Source organism: Achroia grisella, unplaced genomic scaffold (assembly GCF_030625045.1).
Source record: "Achroia grisella isolate CSIRO2021 unplaced genomic scaffold, CSIRO_AGI_Agris_v1 utg841, whole genome shotgun sequence".
Taxonomy (NCBI): domain Eukaryota; kingdom Metazoa; phylum Arthropoda; class Insecta; order Lepidoptera; family Pyralidae; genus Achroia; species Achroia grisella.
This window is the reverse complement of record NW_026713039.1, coordinates 3,444,796-3,463,957: the sequence shown is the minus strand read 5'-3', so window position 1 is coordinate 3,463,957 and position 19,162 is coordinate 3,444,796. Positions and strand designations below refer to the sequence as shown.

The 19,162-nt window shown below is 32.6% G+C and overlaps 1 protein-coding gene and 1 non-coding gene across 5 annotated transcripts; one reads left to right on the top strand and one right to left on the bottom strand.

Annotated features, from left to right (window-relative positions):
- Positions 1-43: 43 nt before the first annotated feature.
- LOC131852257 (coatomer subunit zeta-1) lies at positions 44-12,430 on the bottom strand. Of its 4 annotated transcripts, XM_059202911.1 has the most exons (7): positions 12,305-12,430; positions 12,032-12,068; positions 10,255-10,400; positions 9,372-9,471; positions 8,422-8,555; positions 6,330-6,420; positions 44-522 (listed from the first exon to the last, which is right to left on the bottom strand). In XM_059202911.1, the coding sequence occupies exons 2-7, from the start codon at positions 12,062-12,064 to the stop codon at positions 475-477; spliced, it is 552 nt and encodes a 183-aa protein (XP_059058894.1). In that variant the 5' UTR covers positions 12,065-12,068; positions 12,305-12,430; the 3' UTR covers positions 44-474. The 4 variants fall into 4 exon arrangements, with proteins under 4 accessions (XP_059058894.1, XP_059058896.1, XP_059058893.1 ...); XM_059202913.1 differs by lacking the exon at positions 12,032-12,068; XM_059202910.1 differs by lacking the exon at positions 12,305-12,430 and having other exon boundaries at positions 12,032-12,296.
- Positions 12,431-13,930: 1,500 nt separating this feature from the next.
- On the top strand, positions 13,931-14,004 carry Trnan-guu (transfer RNA asparagine (anticodon GUU)). Its single transcript has one exon. It is a non-coding gene; the product is annotated as a tRNA-Asn (tRNA).
- The last annotated feature ends 5,158 nt before the right edge of the window (positions 14,005-19,162 follow it).

Below are 19,162 nucleotides of genomic sequence, written 5' to 3'. Positions count from 1 at the left end.
ACAAAGTCTATTAACCTATTAGGTATATAAATAATAAGTGATATAATAATAATATTTTTTATTGACAGCAAAATTATAATAATATTGAAACAGTAAATTATTGCATAGTATCTTTCGTTTTCTGGAATGGCAACTTATAATTTATCACGAATGTCGCTGATGTTTATTTGTTTGTAACGCTATTGTACAGTAAATACATTTAAAATAACAGGTTACAACACTTTGTGATGCTGTTCTTGTATGTGGGTAACAGTTACCATTTACTGTCAGTAAGGCTGTTTGTCATTAAAGTCACAAGAACAAAAAAATGTACCACAGTGGAGGCACTCAGGCGTATTTTCTTATGTATATTGTATACAATAAAATATATCTATTATAGCGACAAATTTATATTTATCTTGTATGAGAATATTTTTGTAATTATATCATTTGTTGTTATATTTTATAATACATTATTTATTATTGTTGTAAATGTTATTTCAGCAGCGACCACTTTAGTTGTTCCTTTGCCGACTGTAGTACCTGGAAATAAAAAAAATATATAGATTACTAGCTACTCGCCCCGGCTTTGTCCGGGTGTACATTTATTATACACATAAACCTTCCTCTTGAATCACTCTATCTATTAAAATAACCGTTTCAAAATCCGTTGTGTAGTTTTAAATATTTAAACATACATATATAGGGACGGACAGACAGCGACAGCGACTTTGTTTTATACTATGTAATGATATGGTCTACACATGACAATGACATGACAATAAAATCTCAGGCAACGTTGGAGCAGTGGCAGGAAGCAACTTGGGTCGCTTCCTAGTTCTTTTTTATGATTTTATCATTTCGAATACCTGGATAGTACTATATATACATATCTGTTGGCCCAACTGAAATTCAGCGTTATGCGTCAGCATTATGTTGAGGTTGTGTTGTGGTCCACATTATACAATAATATATACACATCACAAAACAGAGTCCTTGTTTTATAATTGTTTTGTTATTTAAGGAGGTATAATTTTACATTTTTATTTTATTTATTTATTTACTTCTATTTGTCTCAAATTTATAATCTTATAGTTAAATAAAGAAAAACCATATTATTTACCTTCTATATATGTAGTACTACATTTAATAATTTACTCCTATTTGACTCAAATTTATAATTTTATAATTAAATAAATAAAGACAATATTGTCCACCTTTTGTTTATGTACCACATTTAATTAAAATCTATTTATCCAGTAGCCTTCGTACATAGTTTGCATACTTGACTCGCCTATTTCAGCTGCTAATAATTGCTTTGCTATCTATGTTATATAACAATTATTGGTGAGAAATAGAATATACGAGGATATATTTTCTCAAAACTTACTGTTATACTTTATACTATATATATAGGTATATACACTCTGTTTCACGAATAATTAACAATTACTTATACTGTAAAATTCTCATTGTTGTACTATATTAAACATTTTATCGCACTTCATAGCCACTATAACGTCAAAACAACGTTCGCTTCTTGGGAAAATCTACGCTGAGCTACCGCTTCTTTGAACTGCATGCATTGTGTTTTTGTTTTCAATTTTGTTACCGGTTTATTATGTATTTATTTATTATGTATGTAATTTTCATATTTTTCATGCATTATTAATAATAATATCTCAGGACAATTCAAAACAGCGCCATCTAGTCCCAAGCTAAGCGGAGGCTGTGTTATGGGTACTGGACAACTGATATAAATACATACATTTTTTTTCGTAAATATACACATAAAACACCCAGACCGATACAAACAAACATCATGAATACAAAAATTTGTATCGTGCGTGGAATCGAACTCGCGACCATATGTTACTTCCCAATGTGCTAAACCAAGTAATGGGACTCTTATATGTGTGTTGAAGAGTGAGATAAGGCTGAAGTTACAGGTTCAGGAGGCATCATATTCTAGTTCTTCGGAATGGCAACATATACGGGTTTTTCAAGGGTGTCAAATGATGTGATGCTAATAATATAATATTATTTTTTTATATTTTAATTAAATTCAATATACAAAAATAATGTGTACATACGGCAGACTTAACACCTTGCGGTGTTATCTACCAGGCAATCATGAGTGGTGTAGAGAAAGATTGTCGCCGGTGCACTAATATAAATTAGACATGTCAAAGACAATATGTATATATTTCTATAAAAAAATATATCTGAAGATAACATGTTCTCCATCTCAAATGATACGGGTAAGCAGAATTTGATGATAATTCGTTAAAATATTAGTGGTTGAAAGCTTAACACTACCTCAATTTCGTATTTTACAGTTTATCACACTGTCAATAGTCACGGGTTCGATTACCGTTTAATACAGTAATTTCTATGCGTTATTGCATGTCTATTGGTTTATGTGTTTTTGTGGATTATATTTACAAAAACATAAATTATGCAGTATCTAAAGTACAAACTCTTTAATAATAATATCGCGCCATCTAGTCCCACGGTAAGCAGAGCTCGTGGTATGGGTACGAGACAACTGACATAAATACTTAGATACATTTTTCATAATATACCTAGGAAACAGCCAGACCTATACAAACAATCATACTCATAAATACAAATGTTTGTACCGTGCGAGGAATCGAACCCGCGTCCATCGTGAGTTAAGCAATGTGGTAAACCACCGAGGCGGTCTTAACCTGCAGCCAGGGGCGGATCTATCTAAGGGCTTTTTGAGCGGCAGCTTAGGGCCCCGATGATGCAAAGGGCCCCCAGCCCCATTGAAACAATGGAATGTTAAAACCCTATCATTAGGTTGGCAACTCTGAAATTCAAGCCATGCAAGTGCGCGTCTATCGAAAGGAACGGCGAATTTCTGGTCGGTGTATTTTTTTAGTTGAATAATATAATTAGACAACGCATCTAAAGTAGATTTAGTCCAGGGCCCCGTAAATTCACGATCCGCCCCTGCCCACAGCTATATGGCGTTATATCAGAGACGTAGAAAAACTGTTAAATACCCATACACACCAATAATTACTAATTTTGAAACATAATAATGTATATTTTTTAATCCGTGTTATATGCTAGCACAAGCAAAAGCAAAAAGCGGTGGGGTTATAAAGCTTAAAAAAAAATAAAAAGCAAAAGAAAGAAATAAAATATTTAATAGACAAACTACAACTGTACAGTTTAACTAAATGCTAATGTTCGATATATCTGGGCATCTCAAAAATTCATTATGTTGTTCAGTATCTGAAATAGGAAACGCATACTAAATATTCCCGTTCTATAATAACATGCTTTTGAAAATCATGAATTATTTATAACAATAAAATATCATAATGACTTATACTAGACGGGGTAGTCAGAGTCATACCATCTGTCTATACGTGGTTAAACTAAGACTTGAAATGCTTACTGTCATTTCGCTGTAAGCCCATGTTAGCGCCGTTTGATTTGATAAGCGTGTTTCTTTCAGTTCGTGAGTCAGTCAGAAACATAAAGTGACACAAAGTTTTTTTTTAATGATATCATTATTACTTTTTAAAATATAAATTAATTTATAAAAGAAAAAATAAAATACCATTCATGAAAAAAACTTAATTCCAGACCAATAAGGCATGTAAATAATTCATTACCATAAAAAATTACAACTTTAGTTGTTGGTCAGGTCATTGATCTTATTTTAATGGTCATAAACACCTGTGAATATTTTTTTTATTCAGTTGTTTTGTTTATTGATGTTCTCAGTGGAGCATACCGCTTTACTTGTGATGGTCGCGGGTTCGATTCTTTATACAGTAAAAACACTTGTATTTATGAGTATGATTGTATTAATCTGGGTGTTTTCTATGTATATTATATATGTATTTACAAAAAAAAAGTATGTATTAATTTGGAATTAGACACACAGACATACAGTGCCAACTGTATGTATTGTCGAAAGATATTATTATTGAGCGGAGTCATCATATAGATCAGATTTGCACCCTTTGTAACGAAACTCTTCCGAAACGGCTTGATCAAGATCAAAATTTCATCGAAGGTCTACGTTCTGGTCTCCATCATTTATCACTTAAGGTCGAGTTATTAAGAATAAACGCGCTCCACGAGAGTAACTACACACTAACACTAACACGAGACCTGATGCGTAAACTGGTAACAAACCTAGTGATTTAAAAATCAAACCGATTTTGATGATGTTCTATGAAACAAATCTGATTATGATTAATGTATGGCCAATAAATATACATAGTACTGTAGAGGGAAGTACTCATTAGCGTCGTCAAGACAGCTTTAGAAGCTTTACAGTTTACAGAATGAGATATGGTAGTGAAATTACTACATACGGGTATTATTGCACAATAATTTTTACATTTGGGTTGTAATATCTGTTTCAAGAAAAATTATGCTCATATTCATGCCATACTTGTTGTAAAAAGCGATATAGAAACCAAAGGATTAATAGTGAAGTGTTTGAGAAGGGAAAATCGATATAAAACACTATGCCAGTCCGTCCGGCCAGTGTGTATTAGTGGTCTAAACATTACGAGGTGAGATTCTATTCTCAATGGACAATGGATTGTTATGTTGGATAGATTATGGGAGTCTTTATGAACAATAAACACATATGTAAGTATTTACCTCAGTTGTCTAGTACTTGTAATAAAAGTTCTTAGGAAAATTGGAGCATCAACTTGTTTAAACATTTAAAAAACATGCAATGACTTAATAATAATAAATCTAATAATATCACTTTCACGCATAAACTACTGAACGGATTTTGATGAAACTTTATAGTAATAGCTTATACATAGAATAACACATAGGTTATAATTTAACAATATATTATTGTGATGGAGACGAAGATGCGGTCAGCTAGTGGATAAAAAAAAATAGGACCATACAACTTAATTAGTAATGACTACACATACAAACTTAAATAAATAAAAGATAGAAATTATAATAGCATTACAAATGTTAGTAGTTTATTTAATTAAAAAAAAAACTTAGAAGCATAAACAATAACCAACCCATAGAGAAAAATATTATATTAGTGTAACAATAGGAAACTAACTCGGTTAGTATAGAATTAAAACAATTACGTTAGTTCATAACTTGTTAGTCATACAGCATGCATAGAATATGTTATTGTACAAAATTAGACAAAAAAATTGCTTATTATATTTATACAATTCTAGCGAGTTTTATCTAACTATACAATTAAATAAAATTGTAGTGCCACTTTGTAGTTTTAAATTAACAGCTTTTCACTAAATTCATTTAAACGCATATACAGTACTTACTTAAAAAAAATTGTCTGTCTGTCTGTTCTTGCCAATCTCTGAAACGGCTGGACCTATTCTGATAGGATTTTTACTCATATTTCATGTTATAGGGAGTAACTTAAGACAGCTTTTATTTTAATAAAACTTAAATACCACGCGAACAAAGTCGTAGGTAACAGGTAGTATTAACATAGTATATCAATTTAGAATAATGGTACCTTTTAAACAGTGAAATGAATTCTCCAATCGGCAATGTTGCCAGAAGTTAATACCCAAATAATAAAATTCCCTTTCTCTCTTATTAATATTAGATATAAATACTGTTATATTATTGTGTATAGAATCTATCTATCTATCTATAGAAGTATTTACAAATACAAGAATAATATAAACACAAAACCATGCTCATAGATAAATATATACGCACTCATACATTTGCATCAATAATTATGCTATTCGCTTGGATATATCAGATTATGACCCGAACCTATTCCTTTTTATCCTACAGATAAAAACAAAGAAATTATTAACACCCACAACAACAAATTAAATTAATACCCTGTTCATATAACATACATAAATAAATTATCAAATAAATCATAAACTTACTCCAATAAAATATATCTGGTAAAATATATAATTTGCATAATTTAATATTCAAATTCAAAACAAGATGTCACAGTCTGTGGTGCTGATATCAATCTATTCAACATTCTAATTGTTAAATAAATAAATAAAATTATCAATTAGAATAAGTGACAGATTTATTTTATTAGTTTTAATTGTATTTATTTCAGATTGTACCAGGCTACTAGGACTATGTAAGAGTGCTCTCTAACCAGTGTGGAGCATTATATTGAATTAAACTAGAAAGCTTTTGTCTTTCAATTTCTACTACGCTACAGTATAAAAAAAGTTTTCAAAAAGAAACGACGTAGTGTGAATGTAAAATTGCCAAGCTGAGCCAAGTTGTCAGGCAAATTTGTACTAGGCTACCAGGAGTATGTAGGAGTGCTACCTAAACAGTTTGTTCAGTTTTTTTATTACCTGCGCGACGGTTTGTTCTCCAAGTGGTACATCTTCCGTCCGGAGAGCGGCGCGTCCTACTATAGACATCGGATCCGCATCTAATATCACCCTGAAACATACATTGTTATGAATATATATTTATGTTTACGACTGTTATCCCAGATAGGGAAGTCAGAGATATGATCAACTTATGAAGTATTTGCAAAAGCTAACCAAAACACAGTTTACAGATCAAGCAGAAATACGTGAGACAGTGGTACCTGAGCAAATGAGTTAACCAAGATACTCGGTGATAATGAAATCAATATAACTTTATTTATACCTTACTATTATATTCGTTAACGGGAGCTGCTTATAGGGACTTGTCTGATAACTAAGACTGATTTATTTTGATACTCAAGTAATTATTTATTAATAGAAATAGAAATAGAAATAATCTTTATTCAAATAAACTCATTACAAGCACTTTTGAATAGTCATATTTTGATTCTACCACTCATTCGGAATGCAGATTCATCACAAGAAGAATGAGCAAGAAACTTGTGTGTTGCTCTTTTTAATATATGTTTTTTTTATATAAATAATTACAGTATAACAAGTAAGAGGCATGCGATAATCAACATAGAAGTCGCTACGCACTCATTATTAATGTAATCAGATAATATTGTCAGTGCTATGGATTCAAAGTTTTTCTATAAAAACATTATTATCGTTAACGAATTCTTCAATTTTATAGTAAGCTTTTTTGCAAAGGAACTGTTTTATTTGACATTTAAATCTTTTTTCTGGCAGATTTATAACAGACTCTGGTATTTTATTGTAAAACCTTACGCAATTGCCATAAAACGAATTACTAACTTTAGCTAAACGACATTTAGGTAAAATCAGTTTGTTATTGTTACGTAAGCTTTTATTAGTGCAATCACTAACTTTCTTTTGAAACTGTCTATATTCCTTCTGGCATAGACGATATTTTCATAAATGTATTGAGAAGCAACGGTGAGGATATTTGATTCCTTAAAATATAGACTCCCATACCATAAATGGAACGAATGGCCCTCTTTTGTAAAGTAAATATTGTATTTATATCAGCTGCTTTGCCCCAAACAAAATACCATACGACATAATGCTATGGAAATAGCTAAAATAGACAAGTTTAGCCGTTTTGTTAATTGTCTAATTCTTCTTAGCGGCAGAACTAAGTCGACTCGCCAATTTAGTAATATGAGCACCCCATTGCAACTTGGAATCTAATGTGATACCTAGAAATACAGTATCGTCAACAAAATTAATAGATTTATTGTCCAATACGATTTTTGAATCTACCGGCCTTACATTGGGGAGAGTAAATTTGATACATTTAGTTTTATTTGCATTTAGTAGCATATTATTTGCCGTAAACCATTTTAAAAGATAAGAGAGAGAACAGTTTACTTCGTCCATATCATCAATATGTCGATTGACTTTGAATACTAATGAAGTATCATCAGCAAACAGAACTATGTCAGCTATCTTTTCTACCATATAAGGAAGATCGTTTATGTAAACTAAAAATAAGAAAGGACCTAGAATAGAGCCCTGAGGAACACCCATTTTAATACTAGTTCCCTCAGACTTTACACCATTTATTTCAACAACTTGCATTCTATTATTTAGATAGGATTTCATCATGCATAGTGCTTCATATCTAATACCGTAATGTTCTAATTTGAGAATTGAGTTCTATTCACGTCAATGTTGCTTTATGGCAGTTTGTATTCACTCAAAATCTTAAATTCAAATTCAAATATCATTTATTCATGTAGGACATTTTAGCCGCTTATGAACATCAAGTTTTTACATTATAATTTTTTTCCCTACCGTCCAATTCGGTATATAGATCCAATTGAAAAGAACTGGCAAGAAACTCAATTGAATTACTTTTTCTTTAAAAGCCAGTTTATTTACAATGCATTGATATCGGTCTCTAAAAAATATAATGGTGATCAACATATGTTTTAATTTCTTAGCAAGAGTTTCTTATTCGATACGATTCCTCGCAGCATACTAACATTTTTATAACGTCGCGCGTGAGAGAGTATAATATGCAAATAAAATTAATCTTTCTCACCCTCCATCGCATATCTCGTCGATGGCCAGCATCACAGCGTCCAAGTTGTCAATCAAGGTCCGCCAATCGACGTTTCTTCGAAGAAGTATGCTCACAGACTCATATAGAGCAGTTAGCACTGACTGCAGAATGAGCTGTAAATTGAAATAGCCTTAGTAAGGACCCCATAATTTCTAAGTAATGTAGTAAAATCTACATTTTACAATTACAATTGTATAATATCCCCATAAGTATAATAATTGGAATATTACTTGAGCTGATGGCTTGCCTTATGGCAAACAGTAACAGTCATCCACATACATCACTATCATACTTATAACAGTTTGTCATTAAATACTTTTCGACTGTATTCACAACAAAAGTATAATTAATAAAAGGTTTGTTTGTCTGTCTGTTCTTTTCTTTCTATTCTCAGAATAGACATGTCACTCATATTTTCGTATGAGTTTCTGCTCATAATGGCTCATTTCGTGTCCACAAGCGATGATTATCACTTACAAGCAGATATAAGATTGTTTGTAATTTCTATATAAAAAAAATCATGAAATGAAATTAATTTATTTGCAGAAAACAGTTAGTTCACAATTACTATTAATATTTAGTAACTGATAAATTGTCCCGATTTATGGGCATATAATGTTTTTTCCAGTATATTTAAAGGCTTGAAATCCGAAAGCAATTTATTAAAAATAATGTGCCATAAATGAGCCATTCTTTTAGTAATACTAATCTTAGGACAACTGACACAGCGCCATCTAGCCTAAGTTAAGCAGAGCTTTACTACACAACTGATATAAATACATTTAAAAACATACATAATATAATTATTAAAAATGAAGGGACCATGCGAGGAATCGAACCTGCGACCATCAAAAGTAAGGCGGTGTGCTAAACTGTTAGCCCATCGTTAAATTGCTCATTGATACCAGTATTTTATTATTTCATGTTACCTCATTTTCATGTGAGCTGCCCATGACATAGAAGAATAAGTTGAGATTACTCTTGTATACGCACGTTAATCCTTCTAGCATTATGATTTCTGCATTCGCCCTGAAATTATAAAGTTTAATACATTAGCTAAATTCTTCTATTTGAGAAGAATTGTTTAATTTTTATGTTTACTCCGAAATGTGCATTAATGTCGTTATATATGTACTGAAATGTATATATATATGGACTATTCTCTGTATTTAGTCTCTCTTCTGGCCAGTTAGGTGTATAGTGCCGAGACTACTAAAGTAGCCGGCCAAGCTCCTCCCAGAAGCACAGAAGCATCCTGGTGTCTTCATAGGCTTCACAAAGCGACCTCACCGTTCAGAGGCTTTGTGTCTGTTGTGGGGCCATTGCTACACACTCTAAGATTATGTGAGTGACCGTGACCGACTTCTAAGCTGTCCCGACTAAGAGGACTGCCTACAGCACCAACTGTGTATGTGATATATTTGACCAAAATAGTCAGGCAGATGAATAACTTAATATAAGGAGGGTCTGCTCTAAACGGAGTGGCACACTACCTGATATACTGAACACCACATTCCATGTGACTGTTTGTTAGATTTCTAAATGATAAAAGTTTATTCAATATTATTGTACATGTTTCTATGACTTTTTTTTTAATTTATTTTAAATATATTTTTGAAGTCATGGTCTCAGTTCTAGTCTGTGGTGTAGCTAAAAATATAACAATTTCTTTTATTAATAATCATAATACAAATTCTGATCAGCTTAGACTAGATGATGCCCTGAATTGTCCTGGGTTATTATTATACCATTAGCACAGGTGGGTGTACAATTCCATTACATACCATTAAAAAAAGAGTGACAAGTTCTCACCTATGTGTCTTATTGAAAAGATTTTTCTCAAATGCCTTCTGTTCTTTGGTTGTTGGCATAACATTTTTATCATAATATCTAGCTATGACTCTGTTCCCTTCATTGTCTAATATGCACATGCCCTTGACAATGTAAAGTGTGGATTCCTGAAAATCAAAAATGTCACAACTTTACTAATATTATAAATGCAAAAGTTTGTGAGTATGGATGAATGTTTGTTACTACTGAATGGATTCTGATGAAACTTTACAGTAATAAAGTTAATACTTATATAATATAATAATACATCAGAATAATATACAGGCTGTAATTTTAAGATATTATGTAAATTGGGCAAAATATCCTGATAAATTTCAAATGCGACGCAGACAAAATTTTGTGGGTAAATTATTAATAAATAAATAGATGTTTTACAAATTTAGATTCTACAATACTGTATATAAATGCATACATTTGTAATATTTAAGTAAAGTCATTGTCATACTCATCTATTCCAGCCTACAAACAGCTTGTTTTGTAAGCTGTGTTTTGGTCGAAGGGTAAGGTGGAAAGAATGTTCTGTATAAGAGACATGACATCTTAATAATCCTCTGAAATGACAACACATGAGTGGTACCACTGGTGTTACATGATAATGTGATGTCCATATTGTAACACGAGTACCTTAACTCAAAGGTCCGAAAACCAATATGGCATGTAGAGCCTTTTATGACGACATACTCTAAATGCATTACAATAGCCCATCAAATAAGCTTATCGTAAAATGCAAATGGGGCTGAATAGTGTGGCGCTACCCTAAACACCGCTTTGCTGAGTAGAAACAAACCACAAAATTAATGTATATACAAGAGGGTTACTGCTCATCATTAAGTGGATCATCAGCTTGCTTACCATTTAAATTACATTAGCTACTCACCCCGGCTTCGCATGGGTGTACATGTATTATATATATAAACCTTCCTCTTGAATCAGTCTATCTACTAAAAATTGATGATTCAAAGTATGTTGCATAATTTTTAAGATTTAAGCATACATATGGGCATAGCATTTAAGCATACAGAGGAATAGATAGACAGCGATTTTGTTTTATACTATGTAATGATAACTGTCTGAATGAAGAAACTGTCATATGTATAGATGTAAGTACTACTTTTATATTTTGTTTATTAATAAAGTGTATTAATGTAGGTAGGTACAATATGTTCTTAACCTATTGATATAAGCTACATAGCACATTTTATTTTATATTACTATACCTACATTAGAGACATATGAACAACCAACTTAATTGATTGAATCTTTTTTGTTTTCTACAGGCATGCTTCGTAAGCTGTGTTTCAATAGAAGAGCATTGTAATTACAGGGTGTGAAAGCAACTCCGTTTCGCTGTAGTGGTACTGAGAACTCAGCCCTCGGTAGTGGTGCTAAGTACTCAGTCCCACATAGGTCTGAGGCTGGACTCTTAGAAGGATGAGTACCAGTAGTAGTAGTACAGAGATGACTACTACAATTATGGCCATTACATTATTATCTTGTCTGTGGTGATGTTTATGTGTTAGGCGACAATGACCACTTACCATCAGGTGGGAAGCTCAGCTTTAGGTTGTTTATAATTGCATAAAAAATATGCCGATTATTTAATTGCTCTATACATAATAGAGAAATAGTTACTACAACACAATAGGCAATAATATAATTACAAAAATACTTTAAAAAAGACGAAACATTATAGCTTACTTCTAGTATAGTTCTAAATATTGATAAACAGAAAACTTACAAATAATGCGCCTTCCATCGTTGCATGTACCATTACACTATAATATGGTAAAATAAAATTATATATAAGTAGACTTTTTGTCTTTAATTAATAAAACATGCAGATACTAAAGAAATAACACCAAACTTGCCAAATAACCAAAAACAAATCAACAAAAGCAACGTCAACAGTGTAGCTTAATGTCAGGGTTGCCAACCTCAAAACATTTAGCCTTGCATGAATAAAAGAAAATCAGATAAAATCTAGTATACTAGCTTAATTTGGCTCTCTGACCTGGCCCATAATTATATTTTAACCAATTTCCGTAGGTCAAAGTCTCGTAAAAAGTTATAAGTGTATAAAAATATACTGACACCAAAGGCCAATAATCTCGTATTTCTACGAGGATTCTCTTACAGTTGGCATTCCTGGTCAGTGTTACCATTTCGAAATTACAATATTTTACCTATGACATCGAGTTAATTTAAGCCAACATCGATATTTTGTTTTGAATTTCTGCATTGCAAAATGTGAATGATTTATGATATTGCCCGGGTCAACTGGGGGGATAATTTTATAATTTACGATATAACGATACAAATATTTCAATTGCTTCTATTATATCCCATTCAGGTCGAATTAATCTAAATATTTTATGAATATAAATTAAACAATAGCCAATATTTATAATTTGTTTTCTAATTAATATTAATTCAAAAACAGTTTAACTAGCGGAACTTTGAAAAAAAATACCGATTGTCTCAATTACTCGTCAATATTAACTTATATTACAGATAAGATAATATTACAGAGCTAGATCTATAATTCAGTGAAACATCTAGAATTTAGTGTTTTTTTACAATTATCATAAATGGTATGTTGATTTGTACTGTCTGAATTGACAATTCAGAATATGCTAGATATTGTGAAAAATTGCTCGAATTACTATATGGTCACCCTAAACGTCAACGAGTTAAAATTAAACTGACGTTTAAATTCACTGACTGAAAGTTTAAATTCAAACCATCATTGTCATTCACTTGTTTCTCCATACGAACTCGACTTTTTTATAGATGGAGACAAAAAAATATTGATTATGTTTTCCTCATCTAAGAGAAGAGAATATCATTTGCAAATCTTAAACTAACGGACTAACCACGATTTTTGTTGTAATTCCATTTGTATTTTCTTTTATTCAATATCTTACTTATATTATAAACATAAAATTTATGAGTACACTACTAGGTGTTACTCTTTCCCGCAAAACCTACTGAATGGATTTTGATGAAACTCTACAGCATAATGCTATACAGTTTCAGAGTGTTTCCACAGTGTTTCCCAACGTTTCTTATACCCCATCTTAACTTTTCCAAAATTCTTATGCAACTTTTAAGATTAAGAATTAGATTTTTCGTTATATTTGGCACCGAAATCTATAATTGCATATACCTAAATAGCCCGGTGCGAAAGGGTTACTCGTGTCCAATCCATTTTCGAATTGTCCCCCTTAACAATCAAATTGCCCCCCTACGGGGCGTGGGCCCCACGTTGGGAAACACTGATCTCGGATTACTTTTATTATAAGGGTTTCATCACGGGAGAATCAGTTAGAAATATAAATTAAATTGACATCCAAAGGTTTATTGGTTTTTGGCCAGATTGGAACCCAGGATATTAGAGGTCCAAGTTATTTTCAATGTTCTATTTGAATGAAAGCAGTAACTATGTGTACATACCTATATATAATCCTACATATATATTTGAACAGGTGTAATAGTCTTATTTGATTAATTATATAACTCTATGTTTCAAGAACATATATTATTTTTTGATGGTAATTATTATAGGAGGTATTTTATGAAATGCTTATAACACTACTACTTATATAAGTCTGTGTATATTTCAAAGAAAATAGCAAGTGCCTCCGTGGCGCAATTGGTTAGCGCGTTCGGCTGTTAACCGAAAGGTTGGTGGTTCAAGCCCACCCGGGGGCGAAATAATTTTTGATTAATTGCTACACAATGTTGATCACTCACAAATTAGGTCTAGAGGTTTAGTATACCACTTTACTTCCGATGGTCGCGGGTTCGATTCCTAGCATTATACACAAATTTGTATTCATGAGTATGATATTTGTATTGAGGTAACCAATTTTGTGGATGCACCGCATTAGAGTAGTATTATTATTAGTATTGCTATTTATTGGTAGGTGCTATTTTCTATTTTTTTTTTATTATTTGTCTCATTTTCTCAGCTTTTGCTGCTAATTGTTATTATAATTATTATTACCACTTAATGTATGTATTACGAAAGTTTATTGTTTAGTGAGTGCATTGGTATTATACTGTATTACTCACCGAAAGCATGTAATTTTATAAATAAATAAAAGTATGAAACTATTCTTTTACTAAAGCAGTATGAAATGAATACCTTTTTAAGTTTATCTGCCGAGTAAATACAGTACAAAGTGACACGGCAGCGACAAATTGCGTTTGAGATCCGCTCGCTTCCTGCATGCACTTAGTTGCGTTGCATGTCTTTTTAATGGACCCACTATTACACTATTATGTAACACATTTTTATTGCACTCGCAAAATACAGTAATAAAATAATTTAGGTACAACGTGAGCAAAGGTAGATATCCCTAGAAGAATCATCTCTTCCAGTCAACCTGTGGAATTGGTATTGAGTGGTAATAATTAGTAGCAAAATATAAACACAATTGTATTATTTTATGTTAATGTTCATACTATCTACATAGTATTAACATCGCGCATACTGCCATGACACGCTCGTCTGCGGCTGCGCGCCGTGCAATATTGTGCATCTGTGGCGCATTACGTTTGCGCGGGAAAATAAAAACTACAAAAATGGCTTCTGCTTAATGCTTCTGCAGACATACTGATTAATTGTTGTACTCTTCATTATTAATTATTTTATACTATTTATATCTGCAATTTACTTTTATTATTGCTGTATACTATACACAACAAACCCGAATATAAAAAAAAGCGCCTAGTAACTGATCTAACATCTTATAATAATTATATTACTTAATGGATTATTTTGTTTAATTTCGCTGCCATTAGTATGTCTAAGACCACAAATATTTATTGATTAAACCTGACCACCACTACAGGAAGCGTTACAACCTTATCTAATGGTGATCAAATGCCGACCGTTGTTGAGTCTACAGCCATAATGCGACACGTGTTTCGCTTTTGAACGAGGCATCATGAGGCATTGAATAGAGTTCGGATATATGTAGCTTGGAAGCCTAGTGTTGACTATTTAGCGACCAATCACAGACTATTACTATTTGTAGGTGTATATACGTCTACATTGGGCTGCAAGGAAGGATTGGTTGTAGAATGAAATCAGGCAGTGAAATCACAGGATAGAAGGGATGACATCTTTGTTTTCTGAAATGGCAATGCAGGATTGGTGTCACGGGTGTCACATGATAACGTGATCCGTAAGCATCCGTAGTGCTTGCTGTTCATGTACATAGGCGACATTTTCATTTAGGCGGTTTACTATTACAGTTATATAAAAATAAAATACATATAACGTAACGGTGTAATACGGTGTATTGTCCTCGTGTGTCACATAAAGTGTGTACTGTGTTTATGCACGTCGTAGCTCCCTGTATTCCGTCGCAGAATTTTTGCGATCGGCTGCTTTGATTTATTTCATCTTTAATGTATACTAACTGTTACCCCTGACTTCATTCGTTTTGAATTAAAATAAATAAAATTTCTAAACTAAAAGTAGCCTATTTATAACATTAGCTGATTGCAAGTGGAAGGCCCATCAAAATCGGTTCAGTTTCAGAGATCAGCAAGAACAGACAGGCAGACAGATAATAATATTATCTCAAGATAATTTCACATAGCGCCATCTAATCCCAAGCTAAGCAGAACTTGTGTTATGGGTAGACAACGGATACAAATGCATAGATTCATTTTTTTTTAAACAACACATTATCACCCATTCATTGGTCTATACACCGCCTTACTTCCGATGGTCACGGGTTCGATTCCTCGCACGGCACAAACATTTGTATTCATGAGTATGATTGTTTATATCGGTCTGGGTGTTTTCTATGTATAATATGTATGCATTCATGAAAAAAAGATTTATGTATTTGTATTAGTTATCTAGTACCTATAACACAAGCTTTAGCTACCTTATCTTGGGGTTAGATGGCACTGTGTGAATTGTTCTGAGATTTTTTTATTATTGAACATTTATTTAAAAGAACAACATGCAAGTTTCTTGCTCGTTCTTCTTGTGATGAGTCTGCTTTTCGAATGAGCGGTAGAATAAAAAAATATGACGATTCATTTGTTATATTAAATTTATTTGAATAAAAATTATTTCTATTTCTATTTCAATCATGTTTAACTTCAGAAACTGGCACATATATTCAAAATTTGTCTGAGTGATGTTGATAAAATAATAAACAAATATGAGCTCTAAGTACATAGATATACATGACATTATGTATGTTTGTACAGACGTCGTTCAGTGCTTAGAATTGAAAAGGGACACGCACACTACACTTTTTTATATTACGCACTTTCCACGACGAGTGCGCGTTTCCATTGTCTTATGCACGTTTATTTTTCAGTCGACACGATTATTTTCTTATTCGATGAATGATCGTGTTATATTTCAGCTTATTACTTAGTAAAATAAACAGAATTGACATTAGCCATTTTTACTAAAACAATTGACATATGCAGCAATTATTTATTTGACAGCCTCGGTGGTATAGTGGGTTAGCTTTACATTTACGGTCGCAAGTTATTAATATTTTTATTAATGAGTATGTAATAATTACGGTAGTCGTATCTAGCGGACATAAAAATACAAATAATTTTAACTTACATGAAAATTATAAATAAGATACTACATTGGAAGTTACTAAGTAACTATATAGAACTAAAGAAACGGGTGACATCGTTCAATACTAGAACTATATAATATTATATTATCTGTGCTAGAACGAATGTCTGTTAACTCTGAACTCGTTACACAAACCACAGTTGTCACAAGATTATAGTCAGAGTTATACTGATTTAATATGCAATTAACAATATTCCAATTAAAACTGTCCAACTACTATATTGAAATTGTGACATTGCGGCCTCGTATATTCCTTGGCGCCTTCATTCATTTTGGTAAGGGCTATGCACTGCACTAGTAACAAAGTATATTATGTATGTGTTTACATGGTTTGTAATTTAGAATTGTATCGAAATTCTGACACAATGCTCTAAAGACAGATCATTTCATAATAATTTTATGTCTATACCTACTAATATTATATGAGAGTGATACAAAATACATATTATATTAAAATATATAATCTTGTACAAAGTTATGAGCGATAAATTGTTAAAGATAAATTTAACCTCAATCCGAGGGGCATCAACCAATGCCTTTATCAGCTTCATGGGGGGGGGGTAAGATATGTCAAAAATGCTGCTTATTCCTCTCCATATTTAAAAGGGCAGTAGTGCACACACAAGCCTCTATATGAAGAAAATATAGAGTTTGATGTAGTCTATGTGTATTTTTAATCATTCCATAAACAATATCTTATCACGCACAAGTTGTTATTCTATTGAACCAATAACGATATATTATGAAGTAGAATATAATGTATTGAATTTCAACGTAGAACAGTGCAAACACTCGCCAGCCATTCTAACGAGCAACCTAGGAACCCCACCACTCACACACACAACACTACCCACACATACAAACAACGCGCTCTCATACAAATACACGTTGTGCAGTGAATTATTTTTTTCAATACAACTTCCTTTCAACTTGTTCTTCAAGCAAAGACTATTGCTACCCGCATATTCATACTAACTACAAATGTCTAATATTATTTTATTCGAATTGTATTTGTCCCATTTTTGCTAGCTTATTTCTTAATTGAAGTGATAGAGACAAAATACCTAATAGTGGAAACGGTTTTTTAAGTGGATCATAGGGATATTATGCTCTCTAGCGTTAACAGTCTCTGGTGGGGCACCAGTACAGGATCATGAGCATGATGTCAGGTCAGTTAGAACATTGTATGAAGAAACAGGGAATTTACCATGATGGTTTTTTTCTGATGGCAAATGGTTACCAGGTTTCTAGGGGAATCGCTGTGTACCAACCTGATAGATATATTGGGACATTTTTGTCCCATTCTTGCTAGCTTATTTCTTATGGTAATTGAAGCGATAGAGACAATATACCTAGTGAAAAGGGTTTTTAAGTGGATGAATAGGATAGAGTGGGGCACCAGTAGAGGGTTTTAGTATGTGCATGATGTCAGGTCATCGTAACGAATAAACCAGGAATTTACCATGATGGTTTCCAGAGGAATCCCCATGTATATTGGGATATGGGGCAACTAATATAACCGTTACTAACAATAATTGGGGATTGATAGTAATGTGTTCTGTTGACTCCATTGTTAGCAATGTACCATGTCAAATTAACCTCCGCGTGGTTTCCCTGGAAACCATCATGATCAAAATTCTTGGTGAATTTGACGCGATGGGCTAACTGATCTGACCTTATGTTCATCTTATCATCCTCCACTGGTGTCCCGCCAGCGTAACTCTTTGCGTAGGCCGGTGCACCATTCTATTATCATCCATAAAAAAATATTATCTTAAATTCTTGGTGAATGTGTCACGATGGGCTGACTGACGTGACCTCATGTTCATCTTATCATACTCCACAGGTACAAACTAAATAAATCTTGTACTCTACTAAACAACTGTTAGAAATCCTTTTTTTTTGTTCCTGGTTTATCCGCGATGAGTATATCTACTATAATCGGATTGGTTGTGCAAATGGCAATGAGAGTCTGCAGTCCATTGAGTGCAAGACTTCTTATTTAATGACGCCCTCCGGCATACCTTCAGGAAATAAGAACTGGGAGTTTTGCTTGTCTAAATCCAGTAGATATGTTCTTTTCAGGCGTTTTGGGAGGTTGTCAGTTAGTAACCTCTGAGCTAGTTCATTGGGGTGGACACTCAGCCGAGCCTTGTATTTTGAGCATGTGCTAGCAAGCTCCTCTCGTACTGTGGATAAATTTGAAAAGTGATGTATTTCCAAGTTGGTTATGAACTATGG

Coding starts and splice junctions, on each gene's coding strand:
- LOC131852257 (XM_059202911.1), bottom strand. CDS start 12,064: ATGGTACATGCAACGATGGAAGGCGCATTATTT. Junction 9,472..10,254: donor CTTTTCAATAAGACACATAG/GTGAGAACTTGT, acceptor TTATAATTTCAG/GGCGAATGCAGAAATCATAA. Junction 523..6,329: donor GAGAACAAACCGTCGCGCAG/GTAATAAAAAAA, acceptor TTTTATTTCCAG/GTACTACAGTCGGCAAAGGA.